General features: G+C 44.0%; 2 protein-coding genes across 7 annotated transcripts in view; both read left to right on the forward strand.

Moving 5' to 3' along the window:
* Nucleotides 1–1,211: 1,211 nt before the first annotated feature.
* Nucleotides 1,212–21,942, forward strand: LOC118370222 (integrin beta-6-like). Of its 6 annotated transcripts, none has more exons than XM_035755132.2 (16): nucleotides 1,212–1,363; nucleotides 4,553–4,628; nucleotides 5,151–5,230; nucleotides 5,944–6,142; nucleotides 10,407–10,653; nucleotides 11,162–11,327; nucleotides 11,524–11,685; nucleotides 11,976–12,071; nucleotides 12,369–12,458; nucleotides 13,961–14,095; nucleotides 14,254–14,671; nucleotides 14,953–15,175; nucleotides 18,946–19,043; nucleotides 19,904–20,020; nucleotides 20,790–20,956; nucleotides 21,058–21,942. In XM_035755132.2, the coding sequence occupies exons 2-16, from the start codon at nucleotides 4,571–4,573 to the stop codon at nucleotides 21,160–21,162; spliced, it is 2,361 nt and encodes a 786-aa protein (XP_035611025.2). In that variant the 5' UTR covers nucleotides 1,212–1,363; nucleotides 4,553–4,570; the 3' UTR covers nucleotides 21,163–21,942. The 6 variants fall into 6 exon arrangements, 5 of the variants coding, with proteins under 5 accessions (XP_035611025.2, XP_052355158.1, XP_052355159.1 ...); XM_052499198.1 differs by lacking the exon at nucleotides 1,212–1,363 and adding an exon at nucleotides 4,264–4,400; XR_008095506.1 differs by lacking the exons at nucleotides 1,212–1,363; nucleotides 20,790–20,956; nucleotides 21,058–21,942 and adding exons at nucleotides 4,262–4,400; nucleotides 16,297–16,428 and having other exon boundaries at nucleotides 19,904–19,953.
* A 92-nt stretch (nucleotides 21,943–22,034) lies between these two features.
* LOC118369990 (secretory phospholipase A2 receptor-like) overlaps nucleotides 22,035–25,843 on the forward strand; it is a 35,205-nt gene continuing 31,396 nt past the window's right edge. The window contains 2 exon segments of the mRNA XM_052499202.1: nucleotides 22,035–22,370; nucleotides 23,819–24,199. Coding sequence (XP_052355162.1) covers nucleotides 22,232–22,370; nucleotides 23,819–24,199 — 520 coding nt within the window. The 5' untranslated portion in view covers nucleotides 22,035–22,231.

Genomic DNA, 25,843 nt, shown 5'->3' on the forward strand with positions numbered 1-25,843 from the left:
CCACGCAAGAAAATCGACTCTATGAACATAAGGAGCAAGTGATGGAGGATTAGCACTCTCTGTCTCTGTCTCACCCCCCCCACCCCCTTCTCGCTCTCTCTCTCTCTTTCTCCTTTCTCTCGCTCTTCTGATGTCTAATTATCCACAGCTGAAGGGACACATGGCGCTTTTCCCTAAAGTGGGGCCAAGGTCAGATTGGGGGTGCCTGTGCAGACATTGGGGGTGCAGACATTGAGAGGGTCTGTGGTATCTAGTGTCTTGATTCATTCACTTATTTCTGTTCAATGGTATTTCATAGAAAAGGGGCTGATTGACCTTTAAATAAACCTTTCTGGCACATGTCTTTATGGGGCCACAGTATAGCCTATGGATACATTTTACAATAGCCATGTAAAATGTGACTAATGTGTTTTACTCTACAGTAGTAGAGGGTAGCTGTACCACATGGCAAATAGTCAGCTTGATTAGCCTGGTAGCCATTTGGAACCATAATGGTTACCACATTGACTTCTGGGAATAATGCCTTGCCTGAATGTGCAGTTTTACTGAACTGATCTGACTCTCATCCCTATGATGTACATCTGTCACCTTGTCCACCTCCTCTCTCTCTCGGTCTCTCTCTATCTCGGTCTCTCTCTATCTCGGTCTCTCTCTATCTCGGTCTCTCTCTCTCGGTCTCTCTCTTGGTCTCTCTCTCTCTGTATCTCTTTTATACACACACACACACACACACACACACACACACACACACACACACACACACACACACACACACACTCAATCATAGCACCATAGGGAAGGGATAACATTAATACACAGTCACTCCTTCCATCTCTGACCCTCCTCTGCACTTGTTTCAATTAACTCACTGGGCTTGCGATTCACTTCCAAACACAAGACCGCAACATAAGCAACAAATACTTGACACGAGCTCCTCACAGGGAGCTGTAGCCTACTGCGTCAACCAAGAGAGGGCAACACTGGCACATTTGGCCTGTCAGTCAATCTGGATCACTGCCACTCTGCTGCCGTCCCTCTCTAATGAAGGCGGCTGTTATTTGTATGTCTCAGACCCACCAGCAGTTGCTGCCATCACTCATCAGCACCCCTCCACCACCATCAACCTGGGAGCATGGGCAGTGGGGAGGGTGAGAGGGACAGGCAGCGTCATGCTTCATAAAGCTGTCTGTTACTGTAGGTTTATAGTTACTCCTGCCCAGGGCTGCAGTTGGAACTGGACGTTTTGAGGGCCGGTCGGCAGTGGCGGCGTCTCCCTGATTCCTCTCCCCTCATTTTTCAGGCGGCGACAAGGACGCAGCGGCCCTTTGACAGGGCAGCATGGTACCAGAGGAGGCCCCTGTAGGTGAGTTGTCTCATTGCAGTGCCGACCGTTGTAATGTACTGTGTGTTGACACGGCCCGCCCGGCACACACACACACACACACACACACACACACACACACACACACACACACACACACACTGATATATCTGTGATATCATATCACACAGCACTGCGTACAACCCGGAGCAGGCAGCTCATTGTAGGGAATGACTAGGAGTAATGACTAGGATTCAGTTTCTTATGAATCCTTTAACTTGACCAAGCCAATATCATGTTCATGTCTCAACAACGGAAGTAGAGGTTGGAGTCTAGAATGCTGGCAGGTTTTGTGTGGGAGAGTCTTCCTTCCCTCACAATGTGACTGATGGTGGGAATGAAACCTTGGGAAAGCAACAATGAAGATGAACAGAAGTTTTTTCTATTTCTCTCTGTATGGTTAGACATGACCATCTGACCCAAATATTGGCTTATTGACATGCTGGAGAACACTTTTTTGGGACACTGGCTGGTTAGGTAGGACACTTTGAATGAAAGAATGGATATCTGGGCTGGTTAGGTAGGACACTTTGAATGAAAGAATGGATATCTGGGCTGGTTAGGTAGGACACTTTAAATGAAAGAATGGATATCTGGGCTGGTTTGGTAGGACACTTTAAATGAAAGAATGGATATCTGGGCTGGTTAGGTAGGACACTTTGAATGAAAGAATGGATATCTGGGCTGGTTAGGTAGGACACTTTAAATGAAAGAATGGATATCTGGGCAGGGTAGGTAGGACAATTTAATGAAAGAATGGACATGGTAAAGTAGGTCTATTAAGTAGGACAATTTAATGAATGACCTGAGTGGATTAGGTAGAACAATTAGGTGGGACAATTAGGTAGGACAATTTAATGAATGAATTAATGGATAGCTGAGTTGTCAGAAAGCAACAGATCATATTTTAAAAGGTCACACTAGTGTATGTTTTAAAGATGCTTATGGGTGGCCTGTGTATGTTCTCTGAACAGCTGTGGCACAACTGTACAAATGTTTGTCCTCTAGTCAGATAGAGAATGGAGGGAGCTGCAAAGTGGCAGAGGACAAGTGCTGTCATTCCACTGTCACTCCATCCATCAGCTGAGATGGAATGACAGACAGCTGGGCGCCTCTAGGGGTGGAGGAGGAGAGGAGAAAGGATGATGTGGCGGAAGACTGGAGAGAAGACGAGTAGAGTAGAGATTATAATGGAAGAATCATATGGAGAGAGGAGTACATATGAGAGGAGTAGGGAGCAGAGGAGAGGGGGATAGTAACAGAGAAGGAGAGGAGGGGGTTTGGAGTAACAGATGAGGGGCTTACTGCGATTTGGAGGGGTGTGATGCTGCTTTAGTAGGATATTCCGTCTGGAACGGACGAGCTGAGAAATCCACACTGCAGCTGTCAATTGTTCACCACCTACACACACTGCATGTAAAGACACACACTCCAAGGTCTACGCACACACACATTCACTCACAGGTTACACACACACACACACACACACACACACACACACACACACACACACACAAACTTATGAGGATATTTGTATTGAGCAATAGACTACTTTTCAAATGAGCCCGAGACGTAGTTTTTGTCCCTACTGTTAATCATTACATCGAAAGTAACCCTTGAGATACGCACATTTCTGAGGGGTTGATCGTATTAAATATTAACGTATTTTTTTCAGTTGCAGTATCTCGTCTGGGTAATTCAGGGGTAATGACTTATGGTCTGGCACGTCTGGACAGTTGTTTGTCCCTATAAACAACGGTTATCACGTTGGCCTACACCCACCTTTATACACAGCTCAACAATCACATTGCTTTATGGGTAAATACACCATAGAATAGAGTATGACGTTAAAGCCAATAAACAACAGTTGATGGAGACCTGTAATAGTGCAAAAATGCTACAGACAAGACGATGTGTGCCACGATATAATACATGTCATGGAGAAGGCAGTGAATGAATGATTTGACATATAATGCAACAGGTCGACGGACAGGCAGTCATGACCCACTGAACTATGGGTATTGTTCTGTTGCACATCCTCGAAGTTCGAAAGTATGATGTTTTACAACCGCAGGGATTTGACTTGGTGCAGTTCATTTGGTCCTGTGTTGGCTCAGTCGATAAAGAATGGTGCTCGCAATGACAAAGGTATGATTCCCACATGTAAAATGTATGCAAGCATGACTCTATGTCGCTTTGTATACTAGTGTCTGCTAAATGGCAAACATTATATTCATTTGTGATCACTAGGGAATAGGGCTACTGGCCTAGGTATGTAATCAGCTTGTCATTATAGGTCATAAGGCAATTAATACAAGGGAATTACCCGTGTATAAGCATAAGTCAATTTACACACCGTACAAATACTATGGCCTGCATCAATCCTCATATTCAACGTTTCAACACTAGCCTATATATTTTGCAGTGAATCAGAGGTCCAGTAAAGAGGGAATCGTTTCTGTCATGGCAGATTTCAAGTTAAGAATGATCAGTCCCAGGACACATAACAGGTTGATTTAAAAAGGCAGAATGAAACATGCTATTTCCCCATTTTTAAACGCTATTTCAAAGTTGTTATTTTGTGCGCACAAATAGTTATATGGATTTGATAATTTATTCCATAACCTGCACTTCAATATGTGTTATAACAGTTTGAGATTGCAGGCTTACAAAATAACATAGATTAAAAAAAAAAAAAAAAAAAAAAAAAAAAAAATATATATATATATATATATATGTGTGTGTAAAAATAAGTTATAATAATATAAATGTAAAAATAAGTTCATTTCTGTTATATTTCGATTATCAAATAATCTTCCATTGAAATAAAAAACGAAATCAATGTACCCGTTGTTCGGCCTCACTTCACTCATTACTCACGCCCGCACACTCACCTCTCACTCACTCACTCTCTGTAGTCCCGTTCCGTTTATGTTCTCACCTGTACGGAAGTGAACATAAAAGGCTGGGCAGGTAAGAATGTCTGAACCACGCAGGCACTCAACGTCTTTCCTGCCAGGTAAGAAAGACGGCGCATTCTCTTGTCGTTTAGCCTGGACAAGGATACAAAGAGAAGTTTACTAAGGCTGGAAATACCTATTTGTTTTGTTAATTTTACTCTACAAATGAGAGTGCCAGAGAATGTTTTGTTGTTCTTTCATATCCCTATAGCAGTTACCGCGAGGACCAATGGGGATTGCTGTACTTCTGCTCCTGATTCTTCGGCATTGGATCAACAACGTGGAGGGTAAGACTAGAGACCGGATCGAATGGCTTTGATGAAATAACTTCAGTAATTTATCCTTTTAAGATTACATATAACTGCAATATATCCAGATTTTTCCCTAGATTATAACAGCTGTATTATACTTTTATAGAGGTAAATATTTCACGTCATACATGAATGCAATGTATTGATTACATTTAAATTAGTTTATTTTATCCAGTGGTTTATATATACAAATATTGATCCAGTGGTTTATATATACAAATATGTATTTATAACCCCACGCACGCAAGCACGCACACACACACACACACACAATTATTATTGTGATGTATCATGATAACATAACCTATCATTTGCTCTAGTTATTCATGCGCAAATTAACCAGGCGCATCACAAAGACAGAGGCACGAAACAATCACTCATATACTGATATACTATATGCCAGGCAGCAGTGCCGTGAGAAAATGTAACCCGTGCTAGACAGGGCCAACCACGCTGACCACTTCTATATTCTATATTCTCCGTGTGGTGTCCATGTAGGAACATGTTCGGTTGGCAGCGCAGTGACTTGTGACGAGTGTCTCCAGCTGGGTCCCCACTGTGCATGGTGCACACAAGAGGTAGGCTATACATCTTGGGCAGGGGAACCCAATTACATTCAGCCGTGTGCCGATTTTTCCTTGAGCAGATGGTCGGGGGGCCGCATTATAGTTCTAAATCATGTGTGCACTGCACATTGACCGCAAGAGATCCAAACAGATAAAATATTTGACAAAAACAGAATTGTTTCAAACTTGAATTGCATTGGGATACGATCACATATACCTCTCTCTCTTTATGCGTGGGAATACTAGGGAACAGATTTCCTGAATAAAAATAACTTTGACGTCATTTCCTGCTGATTTTACAGTCTTTTATGTCCAAGAACGAAATGTGTGTATATATATATATATATATATAAACTATATATATAAAACTATATATCTATATTTTGCACAGAACTTTGGGGGCCAAATAAAATCACAGCCTGTTGAGGAACGCAGTCCAGCAGGAAAACTTGTCATGAATTGATAAATGTACAACTAGTCTAACTTGATATGGAATACTGATATGACATGTTGTTGATGCAGTGCAGAGTCAAAACAAATATTGTTCAATGATTTAATGATGACAATATTTGTAAATGATCTTCAGAAGTTCTACCTTTTTAGTTAGTACTATAGTATGAATATAACTATTGACTGACGACACACCAGTAAAATATGTTAAGAGTCTCTGTGTCAGATTGGTTGTAATGTGGGAGTAAAACCTTGTGGTGTTTTTAACCTCTCAGAATTTCACAGACTCGTTTTTAATTAGTGAGCGATGTGACACGCCGTACGTCCTCCTAGGGAGAGGCTGTCCCCAGGAACAGGTAGAATTTCCTGTGACCAACTCCGAGGTCCCCCGGGACCAGCCTCTCGGGAAGAAGATGGGGAATACCAACAGCACCCAGATTTCACCACAGAAGATGGCCCTCAAACTCAGAACTGGTAAACCTTTATCTATACAGTTACTGATGGAGACCTGGGGGCAGTCGTTGTGTCCATTATTTATACAGTTACTGATGGAGACCTGGGGGCAGTCGCTGTGTCCATTATTTATACAGTTACTGATGGAGACCTGGGGGCAGTCGCTGTGTCCATTATTTATACAGTTACTGATGGAGACCTGGGGGCAGTCGCTGTGTCCATTATTTATACAGTTACTGATGGAGACCTGGGGGCAGTCGCTGTGTCCATTATTTATACAGTTACTGATGGAGACCTGGGGGCAGTCGCTGTGTCCATTATTTATACAGTTACTGATGGAGACCTGGGGGCAGTCGCTGTGTCCATTATTTATACAGTTACTGATGGAGACCTGGGGGCAGTCGCTGTGTCCATTATTTATACAGTTACTGATGGAGACCTGGGGGCAGTCGCTGTGTCCATTATTTATACAGTTACTGATGGAGACCTGGGGGCAGTCGCTGTGTCCATTATTTATACAGTTACTGATGGAGACCTGGGGCAGTCGCTGTGTCCATTATTTATACAGTTACTGATGGAGACCTGGGGGCAGTCGCTGTGTCCATTATTGATACAGTTACTGATGGAGAACCTGGGGGCAGTCTCTGTGTCCATTATTTATACAGTTACTGATGGAGACCTGGGGGCAGTCGCTGTGTCCATTATTGATACAGTTACTGATGGAGACCTGGGGGCAGTCGCTGTGTCCATTATTTATACAGTTACTGATGGAGACCTGGGGGCAGTCGCTGTGTCCATTATTGATACAGTTACTGATGGAGACCTGGGGCAGGCTGTGTCCATTATTTATACAGTTACTGATGGAGACCTGGGGGCAGTGCTGTGTCCATTATTTATACAGTTACTGATGGAGACCTGGGGGCAGTCGCTGTGTCCATTATTTATACAGTTACTGATGGAGACCTGGGGGCAGTCGCTGTGTCCATTATTGATACAGTTACTGATGGAGACCTGGGGCAGTCGCTGTGTCCATTATTTATACAGTTACTGATGGAGACCTGGGGGCAGTCGCTGTGTCCATTATTTATACAGTTACTGATGGAGACCTGGGGGCAGTCGCTGTGTCCATTATTTATACGGTTACTGATGGAGACCTGGGGGCAGTCGCTGTGTCCATTATTTATACGGTTACTGATGGAGACCTGGGGGCAGTCGCTGTGTCCATTATTTATACGGTTACTGATGGAGACCTGGGGGCAGTCGCTGTGTCCATTATTTATACGGTTACTGATGGAGACCTGGGGGCAGTCGCTGTGTCCATTATTTATACAGTTACTGATGGAGACCTGGGGGCAGTCGCTGTGTCCATTATTTATACAGTTACTGATGGAGACCTGGGGGCAGTCGCTGTGTCCATTATTTATACAGTTACTGATGGAGACCTGGGGGCAGTCGCTGTGTCCATTATTTATACAGTTACTGATGGAGACCTGGGGGCAGTCGCTGTGTCCATTATTTATACAGTTACTGATGGAGACCTGGGGGCAGTCGCTGTGTCCATTATTTATACAGTTACTGATGGAGACCTGGGGGCAGTCGCTGTGTCCATTATTTATACAGTTACTGATGGAGACCTGGGGCAGTCGCTGTGTCCATTATTTATACAGTTACTGATGGAGACCTGGGGGCAGTCGCTGTGTCCATTATTTATACAGTTACTGATGGAGACCTGGGGGCAGTCGCTGTGTCCATTATTTATACAGTTACTGATGGAGACCTGGGGCAGTCGCTGTGTCCATTATTTATACAGTTACTGATGGAGACCTGGGGGCAGTCGCTGTGTCCATTATTTATACAGTTACTGATGGAGACCTGGGGGCAGTCGCTGTGTCCATTATTTATACAGTTACTGATGGAGACCTGGGGGCAGTCGCTGTGTCCATTATTTATACAGTTACTGATGGAGACCTGGGGGCAGTCGCTGTGTCCATTATTTATACAGTTACTGATGGAGACCTGGGGGCAGTCGCTGTGTCCATTATTTATACAGTTACTGATGGAGACCTGGGGGCAGTCGCTGTGTCCATTATTTATACAGTTACTGATGGAGACCTGGGGGCAGTCGCTGTGTCCATTATTTATACAGTTGATGGAGACCTGATGGATTATTTATACAGTTACTGATGGAGACCTGGGGGCAGTCGCTGTGTCCATTATTGATACAGTTACTGATGGAAACCTGGGGGCAGTCGCTGTGTCCATTATTTATACAGTTACTGATGGAGACCTGGGGCAGTCGCTGTGTCCATTATTTATACAGTTACTGATGGAGACCTGGGGGCAGTCGCTGTGTCCATTATTTATACAGTTACTGATGGAGACCTGGGGCAGTCGCTGTGTCCATTATTTATACAGTTACTGATGGAGACCTGGGGGCAGTCGCTGTGTCCATTATTTATACAGTTACTGATGGAGACCTGGGGGCAGTCGCTGTGTCCATTATTTATACAGTTACTGATGGAGACCTGGGGCAGTCGCTGTGTCCATTATTTATACAGTTACTGATGGAGACCTGGGGGCAGTCGCTGTGTCCATTATTTATACAGTTACTGATGGAGACCTGGGGGCAGTCGCTATGTCCATTATTTATACAGTTACTGATGGAGACCTGGGGCCGTCGCTGTGTCCATTATTTATACAGTTACTGATGGAGACCTGGGGGCAGTCGCTGTGTCCATTATTTATACAGTTACTGATGGAGACCTGGGGGCAGTCGCTGTGTCCATTATTTATACAGTTACTGATGGAGACCAGGGGGCAGTCGCTGTGTCCATTATTTATACAGTTACTGATGGAGACCTGGGGGCAGTCGCTGTGTCCATTATTTATACAGTTACTGATGGAGACCTGGGGGCCGTCGCTGTGTCCATTATTTATACAGTTACTGATGGAGACCTGGGGCCGTCGCTGTGTCCATTATTTATACAGTTACTGATGGAGACCTGGGGGCAGTCGCTGTGTCCATTATTTATACAGTTACTGATGGAGACCTGGGGCCGTCGCTGTGTCCATTATTTATACAGTTACTGATGGAGACCTGGGGGCAGTCGCTGTGTCCATTATTTATACAGTTACTGATGGAGACCTGGGGGCAGTCGCTGTGTCCATTATTTATACAGTTACTGATGGAGACCTGGGGGCAGTCGCTGTGTCCATTATTTATACAGTTACTGATGGAGACCTGGGGGCAGTCGCTGTGTCCATTATTTATACAGTTACTGATGGAGACCTGGGGGCAGTCGCTGTGTCCATTATTTATACAGTTACTGATGGAGACCTGGGGCAGTCGCTGTGTCCATTATTTATACAGTTACTGATGGAGACCTGGGGCAGTCGCTGTGTCCCTTATTTATACAGTTACTGATGGAGACCTGGGGGCAGTCGCTGTGTCCATTATTTATACAGTTACTGATGGAGACCTGGGGGCAGTCGCTGTGTCCATTATTTATACAGTTACTGATGGAGACCTGGGGCAGTCGCTGTGTCCCTTATTTATACAGTTACTGATGGAGACCTGGGGGCAGTCGCTGTGTCCATTATTTATACAGTTACTGATGGAGACCTGGGGGCAGTCGCTGTGTCCATTATATATACAGTTACTGATGGAGACCTGGGGGCAGTCGCTGTGTCCATTATTTATACAGTTACTGATGGAGACCCGGGGCCGTCGCTGTGTCCATTATTTATACAGTTACTGATGGAGACCTGGGGGCAGTCGCTGTGTCCATTATTTATACAGTTACTGATGGAGACCTGGGGGCAGTCGCTGTGTCCATTATTTATACAGTTACTGATGGAGACCTGGGGGCAGTCGCTGTGTCCATTATTGATACAGTTACTGATGGAGACCCGGGGCCGTCGCTGTGTCCATTATTTATACAGTTACTGATGGAGACCTGGGGGCAGTCGCTGTGTCCATTATTTATACAGTTACTGATGGAGACCTGGGGGCAGTCGCTGTGTCCATTATTTATACAGCCATTGGGTACACTGCTCACTGCTCACACTGTGTGTACATGTTGGCCTGGCGGTGATTTGAAGTTAATTTAGAAACTCTTTTTTGATGAATGAAGGATGTTTAATGAATATTTTCACACAATTTTTCACATAAAGATAATAATATAAATAGAATTTATCACTAGCATGGTCATCCCTTGAACTGAACGCAACCCAGAGAGAGAGAGACAGAAAACACTCTATTCTATTTCTTATTTTTTTCGTTCAGGCAGTGAGGTGACCTTCCAGATCAGTGTGCAGCAGACAGAGGACTACCCTGTAGACATCTACTACCTGATGGACCTCTCAGCCTCCATGATTGATGACCTGGAGATGATTAAAGACTTGGGCTCCACCCTGTCCAAAGAGATGGCAAAGCTCACCAGTAAATTCAGACTTGGATTCGGGTCCTTCGTTGAGAAACCAGTCCTCCCGTTCATTAAGATCACACCTGGAGAGCTGGAGAACCCTTGTAGGTAGGGTACAGTATGGTTGTGAGAAATTCAATGAAAACCATTTGTAACACTATGGTTGAAGTAGAAATGAAAACCACTTTCTTTATATAATAATATAATATATGCATTTAGCAGACACTTTTATCCAAAGCGACTTACAGTCATGCGTACATATGTATGGGTGGTCCCGGGATTCAAACCCCACTACCCTGGCATTACATGGGCCATACTCTACCAACTAAGCTACAAAGGACCATCTTTCTGTGGAAGAGACAGATTTTCTCACTAAAAGAGCTTAGTAAACGACACAATGTTTTTGAGTATGTTTATAGCAAGCTTACTTGTTGTAAGTAATAGTAATAACTAGTAATGATGAATTAGTTAAACAGTGATGGAAATATTTGGCCCTCAAAGTCTTACCTGTAGACATGGAAAGTCATGGAAAGTTCTGTTATTTTGAATTTGTCTTAGAGTGGAACCCTGGTCATAGATGTAATTCGCTATGTTTCTCTATGGTGTTCCCATGCAGGAGTGTGGATGAGAGCTGTCTGCCAACGTTTGGATACAAACACATCCTACCTCTCACCAGCAGCACAGAGAAGTTCAACAATATCATCGCCAACCAGCGTGTGTCTGCCAACATCGACCTGCCGGAGTGTGGCTTCGATGCCATTATGCAGGCTGCTGTCTGTGGGGTAAGTGAGAGGGTCTGTGGTTCAGGTTTGATTTGTCCCCAAAGATGGTACCCATTTTAACAGAATGGAATAGAGTTGAATAGAAAATAATACTGCAGAATAGAATATCTTTATTTTTCAAGGCAACTTCAGGTGTTCTTTGACAATGGACTATTGTATTAGTGCAGTGTAATAATCTCTCATCTCTTCCTGTCAGGACAAGATAGGCTGGAGGAACGACTCCATGCGTCTGCTGGTGTTTGTGAGCGACGCCGACTCTCACTTTGGGATGGACAGCAAGATGTCAGGCATCGTCGTCCCTAACGACGGGGAGTGCCATCTGGACAGCAACAATGAATACTCTATGGCTGCCCATCTGGTAAGGGGACAGTCACATCACATTCATTTATTATTTCTATGACTGGGGTTGTAATACGATGATTCACTGTTTATGATACTATAACATGGCTTTCATTCCTGTCCATGGTGAAGGAGTGTCCCTTTACTCTAAAGACTACTGGCTCTTTGGGGCCTAGGTCAGGGTGACTGTAAATCACTTTTTATTACTGTTGATGTGAAAAGGGCTTTAGAAATACATGTAATTGTTTCATTCATTGGGATGAAATACAATGGTCTGAGGTTTTAAAAATACTGACTTTGTCCGTCCAGGAATACCCAACTCTGGGACAGCTAATGGATAAACTGGTGGACAACAATATCCTGCTCATATTCGCTGTGACGGAAAATCAGAAACACAACTACGAGGTGAGAACTTCTCCTTCTCCCTCCATTGTCCTTTTCCCAACAGCAATGTGACGTTTACCTGTCAGAAAACACCGGGTGGAAATGAGGTATTGCGGTGAGCCGGTTATGGAATGGAGAAGGAACATGTATCTCTGTGTATCGTTGAGGTTAGCATGTTTGATTCGCTATTTGCTCTCTGTGGGCGTTTTGGAACAAGTGCTCTCTTCCTGTTTTGGGTAGAACCTATTTCCTTATGATGTTGCTGTGATTGGTCGCCCAACCTACATAAACAGTAACAGTGTGTCTGTTTTATCACAGAACTATGCAAGTTTCATACCTGGTGCCACGGTGGGGGTTCTGGAATCAGATTCAAGGAACATCCTGGAACTGATTGTGACGGCGTATAAAGTAAGAGTCCGATTCTGTCACTGTGGGAGTACAGTGTGTTTGTTAGTTGGCAGGACTATTGAGACTTGCTGAGTACATGGCCGTAGTGACCTCTGACTAGCTGCCTCGGCTTCCTTTCTGTTTATCTCGTCTCTCTCCCTCCTCTCCCCACCACCCCTCTCCCTCCCTCCTCTCATCCCTGTCTCTCTGCCCCCCTCTCTCCCTCTCCTCTCTGCACCTCGGTATGCTGTCAGCAGGTCTGTACTCGCCCCTGCTGTTTCATCCTCTGTCGTGTGTTCCTCCCTATAGTCTAATCCTTATTGGCTTCAGGCCTACAGGCAGCGCGTGTGTGTGTGTGTGTGTGTGTGCGAGTGTATGCACGAGGGTATGCGCGAGTGGTGTGTGTGCGTGAGCGTTGAGGGTGATGAGAGCAGACCCACAGCTTCTAATCATTTCATCAGACACTTCCTGAACAGCCTGCCATAGCCAAGTCACGTCTAGCTATGCCAAGGGGCTTCACTGAGAGCTTTATTCAATACCGAGCTAATGGCAAGCACTTAGCATCTATCATCTAGCATAATAAGAAATGTGCGGGACATACTTTATGTGAACGCTATTATGAGGTTAGCCACATTACCAATGTAGCTTATTTTGGGGATAACTAGATATTGATTTAGTGCTCGTCATAGTACACTGTACAGTGAGTACGCTACTGCTCCAGCTGTGTCTCGGCTCAAGCTTTTTCTCTCACGCATCACGCAGACCACATCTTCCCCGAAGGCCTGAAGGAACTGAAAAGATAAAAAATGTCAAGTACTCTGTCAACACTGTGTTTACTAAGAGAAAAAGTCTGAAGAGTCATATCTACCTCATTGTACCCTGTGGTGATTGGCTGGGAAGTTACTGGGATCATGACTCACACCGCTCAGAGAAAGGGACCCACCTATATAGTGGAAGATTAGAAATGAATAGGCCCAGCTGAGTAAACCTTAGCGGTGTTGAAGCATACCGTAGCCTTAGAAAGTAGGTAATAAGTCAGTGGTTGCAGAAGCTTATAATGGTTCTCTCTCTGTCTCTCTCTCTCTCTCTCTCTCTCTCTCTCTCTCTCTCTCTCTCTCTCTCTCTCTCTCTCTCTCTCTCTCTCTCTCTCTGTCTCTCTGTCTCTCTGTCTCTCTGTCTCTCTGTCTCTCTGTCTCTCTGTCTCTGTCTCTGTCTCTGTCTGTCTCTGTCTCTGTCTCTGTCTCTGTCTCTGTCTCTGTCTCTGTCTCTCTCTCTCTCTCACACATACTCACACACACAGACTCACTCACGCGCACACAGACTCACACACACACACACACACACACACACACACACACACACACACACACACACACACACACACACACACACACACACACACACACACACACACACACACACACACACACACACACACACACACGTGCACACAGACACACACAGACACACACAGGACTAGGACCTGACCATGACCCCATTATAGGTTACCTTTGTGTTTCCAGGAGCTGCGGTCTGAGATAGAGCTGGAAGTACTAGGAGACACGGAGGATCTACAGATCTCCTTCACAGCGATCTGTCAGGATGGGACGGTACTACCTGGACAGAAACGATGCTCCAACGTCAAAGCTGGAGACACGGTTTGTTCCCATTTTGCTGGTTAGTTGGTCAGTGATATTCAAGAACAATATTCCCATATTTTTCCTCTTGTCGTAAACAAGTTTCCAACTGACTATACAGCCACCTGAAAGCATGAATGCTATAACATCCACCACCCTTCAATCTCTGTGATTCCCAGGTCTCCTTCAACGTGACTGTAGAACTCTCTGAGTGTCTCGACGGTCCCCAGCGTTTCCTCATCAAACCGGTGGGCTTTCAGGACCCCCTGGAGATAGACCTGGAGTCCCTGTGCTCCTGTGCCTGTCAGCAGACCCCCGAGCCCAACAGCAGCCACTGCAGTCTGGGCCGGGGATCTCTGGAGTGTGGCTCCTGTCTGTGTGATCCCGGGTACATGGGTTCCAAGTGTGAGTGTACGGAGGAGAGCGTCCAGAGCAGTAACTGCAAGGCCAGTGGCGCTCCGGAGTCCTGTAGCGGGCAAGGGGAGTGTTACTGCGGCCAGTGTGTGTGTCACCCGTCTAGTTTCGGACGCGTCTACGGGGCCTACTGCGAGTGTGACGACTTCTCGTGTGTGAGGTTCCGAGGGGTCCTCTGTGGAGGTGTGTACGTACGGTCGAAACACGGACTTCCATGATGAGCATTATGGTTTCACCTCTTCCTCTTTTGATGAAAACAGACAATGTACTGACATCACAGTGACACAGTAATATAACACATGACCTTCAGGATATACTGTAGTTACTTTCTTGTGTGTGTGTGTGTGTGTGTGTGTGTGTGTGTGTGTGTGTGTGTGTGTGTGTGTGTGTGTGTGTGTGTGTGTGTGTGTGTGTGTGTGTGTGTGTGTGTGTGTGTGTGTGTGTGTGTGTGTGTGTGTGTGTAGGTCACGGGGACTGTGACTGCGGCGAGTGTGTGTGTCAGAGCGGCTGGACGGGGGAGTACTGTAACTGCAGCAGCAGCAGGGACACGTGTGTGTCGGAGGACGGAGCGCTGTGCAGCGGACGGGGGAAGTGTGTGTGCGGGAAGTGTGTGTGTTCCATGCCCGGAGCCTCTGGAGACACCTGTGAAAAGTGCCCTACCTGTGGAGACTCCTGTAGCTCTGCTAGGTAAGAAGAACACACGTCTGTCCAGTTTCCCAATGAGTCATATACAGTTAGCCAAATACATTTAAACTCCGTTTTTCACAATTCCTGACATTTAATCTTAGTAAAAATTCCCTGTCTTAGGTCAGTTAGGATCACCACTTTATTTTAATAATGTGAAATGTCAGAATAGTAGCAGAGAGAATGATTTATTTCCCAGTGGGTCAGAAGTTTACATACACTCAATTAGTATTTGGGAGCATTGCCTTTAAATTGTATAACTTGGGTCAAACGTTTCGGGTAGCCTTCCAGAAGGCTTCCCACAATAAATTGGGTGAATTTTGACCCATTCCTCCTGACAGAGCTGGTGTAACTGAGTCAGGTTTGTAGGCCTCCTTGCTCGCACATGCTTTTTCAGTTCTGTCCACACATTTTCTATAGGATTGAGGTCAGGGCTTTGTGATGGCCACTCCAATACCTTGACTTTGTGGTCCTTACGCCATTTTGCCACAACTTTGGAAGTATGCTTGAGGTCATTGTCCATTTGAAAGACCCATTTATGACCAAGCTTTCACTTCCTGACTGATGTCTTGAGATGCTGCTTCAATATATCCACATAATTGTCCTCCCTCATGAAGCCATCTATTTTGTGAAGTGCACCAATCCCTCCTGCAGCAAAGCACCCCCACAACATGCTGCCACCCCCATACTTCACGGTTGCGATGGTTTTCTTCGGCTTGCAAGCTTCCCCCTTTTTGCTCAAAACATAACGATGTTCATTATGGCCAAACAGTTCTATTTTTGTTTCATCAGACCAGAGGAAATTTCTCCAAAAAGTACAATCTTTGTCCCCATGCCGTAGTCTGGCTTTTATTTATGGCAGTTTGGGAGCAGTGGCTTCTTCCTTGCTGAGCGGCCTTTTAGGTTATGTCGATATGGGACTCGTTTTACTGTGGATATAGATAATTTTGTACCTGATTCCTCCAGCATCTTCACAAGGTCCTTTGCTGTTGTTCTAGGATTGATTTGCACTTTTCGCACAAAAGTACGTTCATCTCTAGGAGACAGAATGAGTCCCCTTCCTGAGCGGTATGATGGCTTTGTGGTCCCATGGTGTTTATACTTGCGTACTCTTGTTTGTACAGATGAACGTGGTACCTTCAGGCGTTTGGAAATTGCTCCCAAGGATGAACCAGACTTGTGGAGGTCTACAATTGTTTTGGCTGATTTCTTTTGATTTTCCCATGATGTCAAGCAAAGAGGCACTGAGTTTGAAGGTAGGCCTTGAAATACATCCACAGGTACACCTCCAATTGACTCAAATGATGTCAATTAGCCTATCAGAAGCTTCTCAAGCCATGACATCATTTTCTGGAAGATTCTAAGTGAAATCATTTACAGACAGATTATAAATTAAATAATCTGTCTGTAAACAATTGTTGGACAAATGACTTGTGTCATGCACAAAGTAGATGTCCTAACCGACTTGCCAAAACCATAGTTTGTTAACAAGAAATTTGTGGAGTGGTTGAAAAATGAGTTTTAATGTAAACTTCCGACTTCAACTATATACAGCGCTTTCAGAAACTATTCATGCCCCTTGACTTATTCCACATTTTGTTGTGTTACAGACTGAATTCAAAATGGATTAAATAAATACAAATTGTCACTCATCTACACACATTACCCCATTATGACAATGTTACAACCTGTTTTTAGACATTTCTGCAAATGTGTTGAAGGTTAAATCCAGAAATATCTCATTTCTGTAAGTTTTCACATCCCTGCATCATTAGAAGCATGTTTGGCAGTGATTACAGCTGTGAGTCTTTCTGGGTAAGTCTGTAAGAGCTTTGCACACCTGGATTGCACATCATTCTTTTAAAAATGATTGACTGATCTTGACTGATTTTCAAGGTGATTTTAAGTAAAAACTGTAACTAGGCCATTTGGGATTCAATGTCGTCTTGGTAAACAACTCCAGTGTATATTTGGCCTTGTGTTTTAGGTTATTGTCCTGCTGAAAGGTGCATTTGTCTCCCCGTGTCTGTTGGAAAGCAGACTGAACCAGGTTTTCCTCTAGGATTTTTCCTGTGCTTAGCTTTATTCCGTTTATTTTTATCCCCCAAAAAAACTCCCTAGTCCTTGCTGATGACAAGCATTCCCATAACATGATGCAGCCACCACCATGCTTAAAAATATGAAGATGGGTACTCAGTGATGTGTTGTGTTGGATTTGCTCCAAACATAACATTTTGTATTCAGCGCATAAAGTTAATTTCTTTGCCCTGTTTTTAGCAGTTTTACTTTTTGTTTTTTTGTTTTACTTTATTACAAACAGGATGCATGTTTAGGAATATTTGTATTGTGTACAGGCGTCCTTCTTTTCACTCTATAATTTAGGTTAGTATTGTGGAGTAACTACAATGTTGTTGATCCATCCTCAGTTTTCTCCTATCACAGCCATTAAACTGTAACTGTTTTAAAGTCACCATTGGCCTCATGGTGAAATCCCTGAGCGGTTTCCTTCCTCTCGAGCAACTGAGTTAGAGAGGATGCCTGTATCTTTGTAGTGACTGTGTGTATTACCATCCAAAAGGTAATTAATAAGGCGTTGGAAAACATCCCTGGTCTTTGTGATTGAATCTGTGTTTGAAATTCACTGCTCGCCTAAGGGACCATTCAGATAATTGTATGTGTGGAGTTACAGAGATAGTAATTTAAAAAATATCATGTTAAACACTATTATTGGGCACATAGTGCGTCCATTATGTTATTTGTTAAGCACATTTTTACTCCTGAACTTATCAAAGGGGTTGAAACCTTATTGATTCACGACATTTCAGCTTTTCATTTTGAATTCATTAGTACAATGTTGTAAAAACATAATTCCGCTTTGACATGATGGCATATTGTTTGTAGGCCAGTGACACAAAATGCAGATTGTGGAAAATCTCATGGGGTGTGAAAACTTTCTGAAGGTACTGTAGGCCGTCTGTGTCAGCCATGACAACAGCGACTGTAGACAGTACAGCAAATAAATATACTACTGAAAGTGATGAGATGCCAACACTTATAGCAAATGTCTTGACCACACTAGCCCACATCCTGTGAAACCTTGTTCCTGTTCCGCACTAGCCCACATCCTGTGAAACCTTGTTCCTGTTCCGCACTAGCCCACATCCTGTGAAACCTTGTTCCTGTTCCGCACTAGCCCACATCCTGTGAAACCTTGTTCCTGTTCCGCACTAGCCCACATCCTGTGAAACCTTGTTCCTGTTCCGCACTAGCCCACATCCTGTGAAACCTTGTTCCTGTTCCGCACTAGCCCACATCCTGTGAAACCTGGGTCATGTTCAGCAGAAACTGTGTTCAGCAGAAACTGTTCTGAGGTCCATGGCGAAGACCTTCGCTTTTTATTTGACTAATTGATTCTTGCCGGTCTTTCCTTTTTTTTATTTTTCCTAGCCAGGTTTGTCGCCTCTTCTCAGTACTGGGATATAATGTTCACCTCATCTTGTCTGAATTTGTCTGCTTGTTCCTGAGGGCATGAAAAGACAGCCAACAACAGTGCTGGAGTATTTCCTTTCTCCATTGTAAAGGACCTGTCACACACAGTCCATCTGACACCACCATTATGTGCTAGACTACACACAGAGAGAGAGAGAGAGAGACCTCAGGAACAAACTGAAATCTGGCCAAGGCTTCTTCTGTTCACTCTTTATCAGGGGACACAAATAACCCTCCTGTTAAGTCACTCAACACGTGACAGATGGTGTGTGTGTGTTCCTCAGGACCTGTGTGGAGTGTCATCTCCAAGCAGAAGACGAGGCCACAGAGGAGTGTGTCCAAAGGTGCAGCGTCCCTCACATCTTTGTCAACAATTCCACAGGTCAGTTACTCCTGTCTTTCTGTCTGAGCTGTTTATAGACAAGAGTAGCCGAATCATGACTGATAAGATTCAAATGAATATTGTGAAATGAGAACTAGAGAGAGAGTGACAGCCGAAACAGCGTTACACCGACCTGTCCAGATTGACCACTTGTATTAATCAAATGTGTGATTGCTATTCTTGATGCCGGACTATTCCTGCAACCAGTGGGGACATTGTTTCCTTGCCAACCCTGATGAAGACGTTTCTGGGGGAACTTTCCCTTGCCTGGCCCTTCCTCCTCCCTGTTTAATATGATCGCCCCACGTTGTTTGTCCTGCGTGGGTACTGAACAGACTAGCATGTAAAGTTCCCCCACGGGTCAGAGATCTCGAGGTATTCTGGTCCGTCCTGCATCAAGTGTCTCTCTTAGCCCTTATCGTCACTCTCTCTTCAACCCTCTCCATCAGAACACTGTCTTGGTCCAGTGTTCACCTGACACTAGACAAAGGGGAACATATTATTTACCATGTCCTACAGACGGGTCTATTGTGGTGCTGGTTGAAAATACAAGGACCTGACTCTGAGGGTTTGTTCCTATAAAGGGGAGCTTATTTTGAACCCGCTCACACTAATGCAAGCTGAGAGGTGTATCTGATTATCTCACCAGATCTTCAGGACTCAGATGTGAAATACAATGGTGTGACACACACACATTCACACAACATAGATCTTGGCCTTTGATATGGGAATCATATTGGCAGCAGAATAGAGAGGAGGGTATCCTCTTACGTCCTATTACAATGCAGAGGGAAGTTGATATGTGGCTTATTCATTCATCCCACCTTTATAGCTGTGTACGTGTCCACATTCCTTTTCAGAATACGATGAGAGCCGGTCCACGCTGTGTACCCTAAAGAGTGAGAACAACTGCTTCATCTCTTTCAGTGTGGTGGCTGGAGACGCAGGGAGCACTGTGTATAATCTAAAGATGTACGGTAAGGTCAACGCCCACACCTTGGGGCCTGATTCACCGAAAGGTTTTTGAACGTCACATAAAAGTGCGAACAGCGAGAAAATGAAGGTGTTGTAAGTGAAGGAACGAGGCCAGACGTTTAAGTAGACATTGATGGCGAATCGTTTTATTACAGTCCTTTCTCGAAAGTAATTCATGCAACTGGTAAAGGGGCTTAGTGAATCGGACTGGGTCAATACATACAGTGAATCAGTTAACAGGCAGAGGTGAAAATCTCAGTGGGAAACCTTGGAAACAGAATGCCTAATGATCTGTTTCCACATGTATTTTTTATTACCTTTATTTAACTACAGAAGTCAGTTAAGAACAAATTCTTATTTACAATGACGGCCTACCCCGATCAAACCCGGACGACACTGGGCCAATTGTGCACCGCCCTATGGGACTCCCAATCACGGCCGGTTGTGATACAGCCTGGAATCGAACCAGGGTGTCTGTCGTGATGCCTCAAGCACTGACATGCAGTGCCCTAGACCGCTGCGCCACTCGGGAGCAAATGATGAGTCTGATCACTGTAATGATCACTGTAATATAAAATATATATTCGTAACATTAGCATAAAATTCCCCATTTCTATCACAACCAGGGTAACGGTTACTGTAATGAGCAACGAATTTATCTTGCCAAGTGTGCTAAAAAAAACTTGCTATTACAATTACACCTTGAAAAAGTGTCTCTGTGATGACTACGGAAGTAACTGTGTCTCTCTCCCTCTCTCTCTGTCCCTCCAGACTGTCCTGAGCCCCCCAACATAGCTATGATAGTACTGGGGGTCTCTCTGTCCATCCTCACCATCGGCCTCATCCTGCTGGGGGTGTGGAAGCTGTTGATCTCAGCCCACGACCGCAATGAGGTCGCCAAGTTTGAGGCCGAGAGGGCAAAGGCTAAATGGCAGTCGGTAAGATGGTGTCCTTGTCCTCATTTGCTCTGTCTAATGTCAATTGCTTTTAAATTCTTGTAGAATTGTATTGTTAAACTGTTTTTTTCCTTTCCCCACAGGGTACAAACCCTCTGTTTAGAAGCTCGACATCAACGTTTAAAAATGTAACTTATAAAAGTGCAGGGGGACCGAAAGTTGATATTCATTCAATGGATGGCTGCTGATGGTGACATCAGTGTGTGTGTGTGTGTGTGCATGTGTGTGTGTGTGTGTGTGTGTGTGTGTGGTGTAAGGACAAGTTGTAAACACCACAATGTACAACATTGTATCACTCCAAAAGGTCTGGATCTTCTTCAGGGGTGCTATCTCATATCAGCAGACAGAAAATGGAATGTCTAGCTATGAATCATCTCTAAATGAAATGACTTTGATTTTGCTGCTCTCTGGTACAAACACTCTGCTGAACTGAACACTGGATTTTCCCATTTAGATTGTGACAGATTTAGGATCTTAATTTGATCAACCCGTTGCAGGAGAACTTGGAAATGTCAAAATTGTTGTGTATTTGAGGTTTTAAAAGGTTTCTGAAGTTTTTAATTTCCGCTTTGAAATTTCAGACTTGATTTTCCCTTACGAAAAGTATGTAAACCTCTACAACAATATCCATGTGTAATTCACATAATTATTTACATTTCTGGTTTCTGCTGGATTATTTTCCTGCTGTAGCAAACTGGCTCAAATTATGATCCTACATCTTTACGTTTTTTGATAGATTTTGGTTTGGGACATAGGTAGTCTAAAACTGAGAACAAACTGAGTAGGCTTGATACTACTGCAATAATGTTTCATGTTTTTTGTGTAATAAAAGTTTTGTTTTGGGTTTTGAATCGAGGCTGAGCCTTGAATGATGTAATCTTGATTGGAATCATTTTGAGAAGAATAATGGATTAACTTCAATGTAAGGCGCAAAAATAAAGTTGAACTTTTGAGTTGTTGCCACATCATCATGTTCGTCGTGTTTTGATTTATTATCGGCCAGTGTAAGTGATGTAAGCCTATTGTTGAGTATTATTTGAAATAGACTTATCGGTGTTCTTCTAAAACGTGTGTAAAAACCATAAAAGCCGACCCCCGCCCAAAAGATTGTCTGGAAGAAATTTAGGCTATGCTTCCTTTACTACCCCGCAGAGACCTTGGGCCGTGACGTCGTGATTAACCAAACTTTCGGAAAGTTCTTCAGGAGGAAAACAACCACGGAACTGTTTCCTTTTTATTCCGCAACTTGTCGTCGAAATGAGAATATATTTATCACGCTGTACAGAATCTCTAGGAGCGCTCTTGTTAATCTGTGCGATAGTGTTTGTGAATAACTGCGACTGTGCGATTGAAAACGATGTGGTGTTGGAGAAGAAAGATCTTTCCGAACTCTACAGTAAGTTCAGCTCAGGCTGCATCGAACATCAACATGAGTCCACTAGTAACCTACTATCCAGGTTTTATTTTATATAATTAGAAATGATAGGTCAGTCATGCAAGTCAGGACAAGGAAGTCTACAATAAGAAAAACTCGATTGTTTCCCTGTGTATGTAAGTGTGGTATACTGTATGCAAGACAAGATATTTGCATAGGCTTCTGTATGCTACAGCGCTGCGCCGCTGGATGCGTGGCGAGATGCTTTTTTATTATCCTCAGTTTCGATTATGGAAAAATACAATAAACAATATAGGACAAGGTAGTTCAATTGTTGTGTAATCTGGACTGGAAGTACTGCAAAATGGTTTCGTAGTAAGAACACGTTGTCCATATTATGCATGATCGATTAATGAATGGACTCATCATGTGACCAACAGGCTTCTGAATCAGATTGGACAAGTCAGAAAGAATAAAACATCAACATTGATGCTGTTATGGGTAGAGGGACGGACAGATTCGGGTCAGGTAAATGTAACCATGGATAGACTCTTTGCACAGTATAGCAACTATAGGCTGTAGAGTGTAGATTTCCCTGGTGTAATCAGGAAATTATGCACACAAAAAAAGGAATGACAGGAGGACACACACATATTTATATTTTATTTGAATTGAACCTTTATTTAACTAGGCACACAAACATACACAGAGAGAGAAAAACAGGCTCAGACATGTTGGTTGATTGGGCACAGGGAGTAGGTCTGTCCAATGACCTATACTCTAGTCTCCAGTCTCATTGAATTTGAAATGTTTATTGGATATCACAATCTAGGCTAGTAGTAATGTTGTTATAGTAATGTTATTATGCATATGACTAATAATACATTTTATCAGCCTGTAAACAGTCACACTTGTTTCAGACATATAGGAGAATGACATGGATGGGCCCTGAACAATAAACCGTTCGGAACAGTTTCGGCTGCTCGTGCACACAAAACATTTTCTAGAGGCAAGCCGAAGTTCGGAGCCGAAGTCTACGCCCCTTCGTCGGTCAATGGGCAGCAGTAGGGATTCTTCAATAAAGTGTTTGTTGCCATTCAACAATAGATTACTCGTATTCGTGCCATTTCTTTACTTGAGAAATACTGCACCAAACAGCTTAGTTGGATTTAAAATCGTGCAACTAAGATTTTGGCAAAAACGTCAAAATTAACGACAGACATCTGGACTGTTTTGAGGAAGTGTATGCTGGCTACGGCTTTTCAAGCAAAGCTCTTTTAAGAGAGTATGCAAGCACACTCGTTCGGTCCAGCAGAACCAAAGCATACAGAAGCCTTAAGACAGGTCCTTTTAGTGCACAAACACCAATACTAGTGTCGTAGAGAGAGCATAGTAGAGTTTTCAGTAGAAGATGCTATTATTCTTCCCCACTACCCTACATTTCCACCCATCAATCCCTCTATTCCCAGACAAGGGTCTGTTCATCATGGAGAGTACCCAGCTGAAGCGCTGCATCTCCTCCTCCTCCTCTAACCTGGTTCTGGAGAGCTGTGAGAGGCCCACCCGCCGTATGCTGTGGAAGTGGGTGTCTCTCCACCGCCTCTTTAATCTGGGTAGCAGCCTCTGTCTGGGCCTGAACATCAGCGACTCCACCCAGCCCCTGGGCACCTTCGAGTGTGACTCACCCCTCCGGACCCTGTGGTGGAGGTGCAATGGGAATACGTTGTACGGGGCGTCCCAGCTGAAGCTGTCCGTGGCTGGACGCCTGGTGGTGGTCAAGAGGGCCAGTTATCATCAGTGGCGGAGGTACTCTACACCGGGGGAGGGGCCATGTGCCCATCCTTATGAGGGTAAGTAGTCAACATTAGTGATGCGCGGGTCAGCTGTTTGTTCACCTGCACCCGTCCTCAATTGCTAACAACCCATTCGTAACCACCCAACCCTATTAGACTATTTGTCAGTCAACGAACTTGTCTGTAGTTAGATACATGCAGCTACTCTTGGTCATTACTTGTGGCCCTAGAAGACTAAATAAACCCTTGCTCATCAGAATAATGTCATACATTTATAGAATAAATGCTTCAATGTAGTTGACATCGATAAAGTTTGTTTTCTCTGTTCTCTTTCGTTCCTGCTTCTCTTGCAAGACAAAGACATTTAGGGACTGGAGAGAAAATGCAATTTGCAGAATTTCAAAATTAAATCAGTTTTAAGAAAATGTAAAGCTGTTAAAATGACCCAACATGTTTTTGATAAGATTTCAGTTAGTTTTGGATGCATATTCTATGTGGTTGAAATACTATCAGCTTTTATTATGCTGAAAAAGATAGCACCTTTACAGACATTCATTCTCTCAAGATGCCGAATAAAGTAAATCATATTTCTCCACTCCTGTTTACATTTGGTGGTAGGGCTGAGAATTGCCAGGGACTTCACAATACGCTATTATCAAATCAAATCAAATTTTACTTGGCACCTGCGCCAAATACAACAGGTGAACCGGTAGACGTTACCGTGAAATGCTTACTTACAAGCCCTTAACTAACAATGCAGTTAAAGAAATAGAGTTAAGAAAATATTTACTAAATAAACTAAAGTAAACAATTTGATAAAAAGTAACAATAAAATAACAACAACAAGGCTATATACAGGGGGTGCCGCTACCGAGTCAATGCACAGGGGTACAGGTTAGTCGAGGTAATTTGTACATGCAGCTAGGGGTAAAGTGACTATGCATAGATAGTAAACAGCGAGTAGCAGCAGTGTAAAAACAACGGGGGGGAGGGGGTGTAAATAGTCAGGGTGGCCATCTGATTAATTGTTCTGCAGTCTTATGGCTTGAGGGTAGAAGCTGTTAATGAGCCTTTTAGACCTAGAATTGGCGCTCTGGTACCGCTTGCTGTGCGGTAGCAGAGAGAACAGTCTGGGTGACTGAAGTCTTTGAATTTTTGGGGGCCTTCCTCTGACCCTGCCTAGTATATAGGTCCTGGATGGCAGGAAATTTGGCCCCAGTGATGTACTAGGCCGTACGCACTACACTCTATAGCGCCTTACGCTCAGATGCCGAGCAGTTGCCATACCAGGCGGTGATGCAACCGGTCAGGATGCTCTCGATGGTGCAGCTGTAGAATTATTTGAGGATCTGGGGATCCATGCCAAATCTTTTCAATCTCCCGAGGGGGAAAATGTGTTGTCATGCCCTCTTCACGATTGTCTTGGTGTGTTTGGACCATAATAGTTTGTTGGTGATGTGGACACCAATGAAATTGAAACTCTCGACCCGCTCCATTACAGCCCTGTTAATGTTAATGGGGGCCTGTTTCGGTCCTCCCTTTCCTGTAGTCCACAATCAACTCCTTTGTCTTGCTCACATTGAGGGAGAGGTTGTTGTCCGGGCACCACACTGCCAGGTCTCTGACCTCCTCGATACATAATTGCCGATACGACATGTATTGCGATTCTCGCAGTTCTATATGTATTGCGAGTCAATACTG

The sequence above is a fragment of the Oncorhynchus keta genome, chromosome 37 (assembly GCF_023373465.1).
Source record: "Oncorhynchus keta strain PuntledgeMale-10-30-2019 chromosome 37, Oket_V2, whole genome shotgun sequence".
In the NCBI taxonomy this organism is placed as follows: domain Eukaryota; kingdom Metazoa; phylum Chordata; class Actinopteri; order Salmoniformes; family Salmonidae; genus Oncorhynchus; species Oncorhynchus keta.

Bases quoted from the DNA above. Each gene is read 5' to 3' on its own strand.
- LOC118370222 (XM_035755132.2), top strand. From the start codon at position 4,571: ATGGGGATTGCTGTACTTCTGCTCCTGATTCTTCGGCATTGGATCAAC. The intron at 5,231-5,943 runs GTAGGCTATACA...TTAACCTCTCAG, and splicing joins GTGCATGGTGCACACAAGAG to AATTTCACAGACTCGTTTTT. The intron at 14,672-14,952 runs GTGTGTACGTAC...GTGTGTGTGTAG, and splicing joins CCGAGGGGTCCTCTGTGGAG to GTCACGGGGACTGTGACTGC.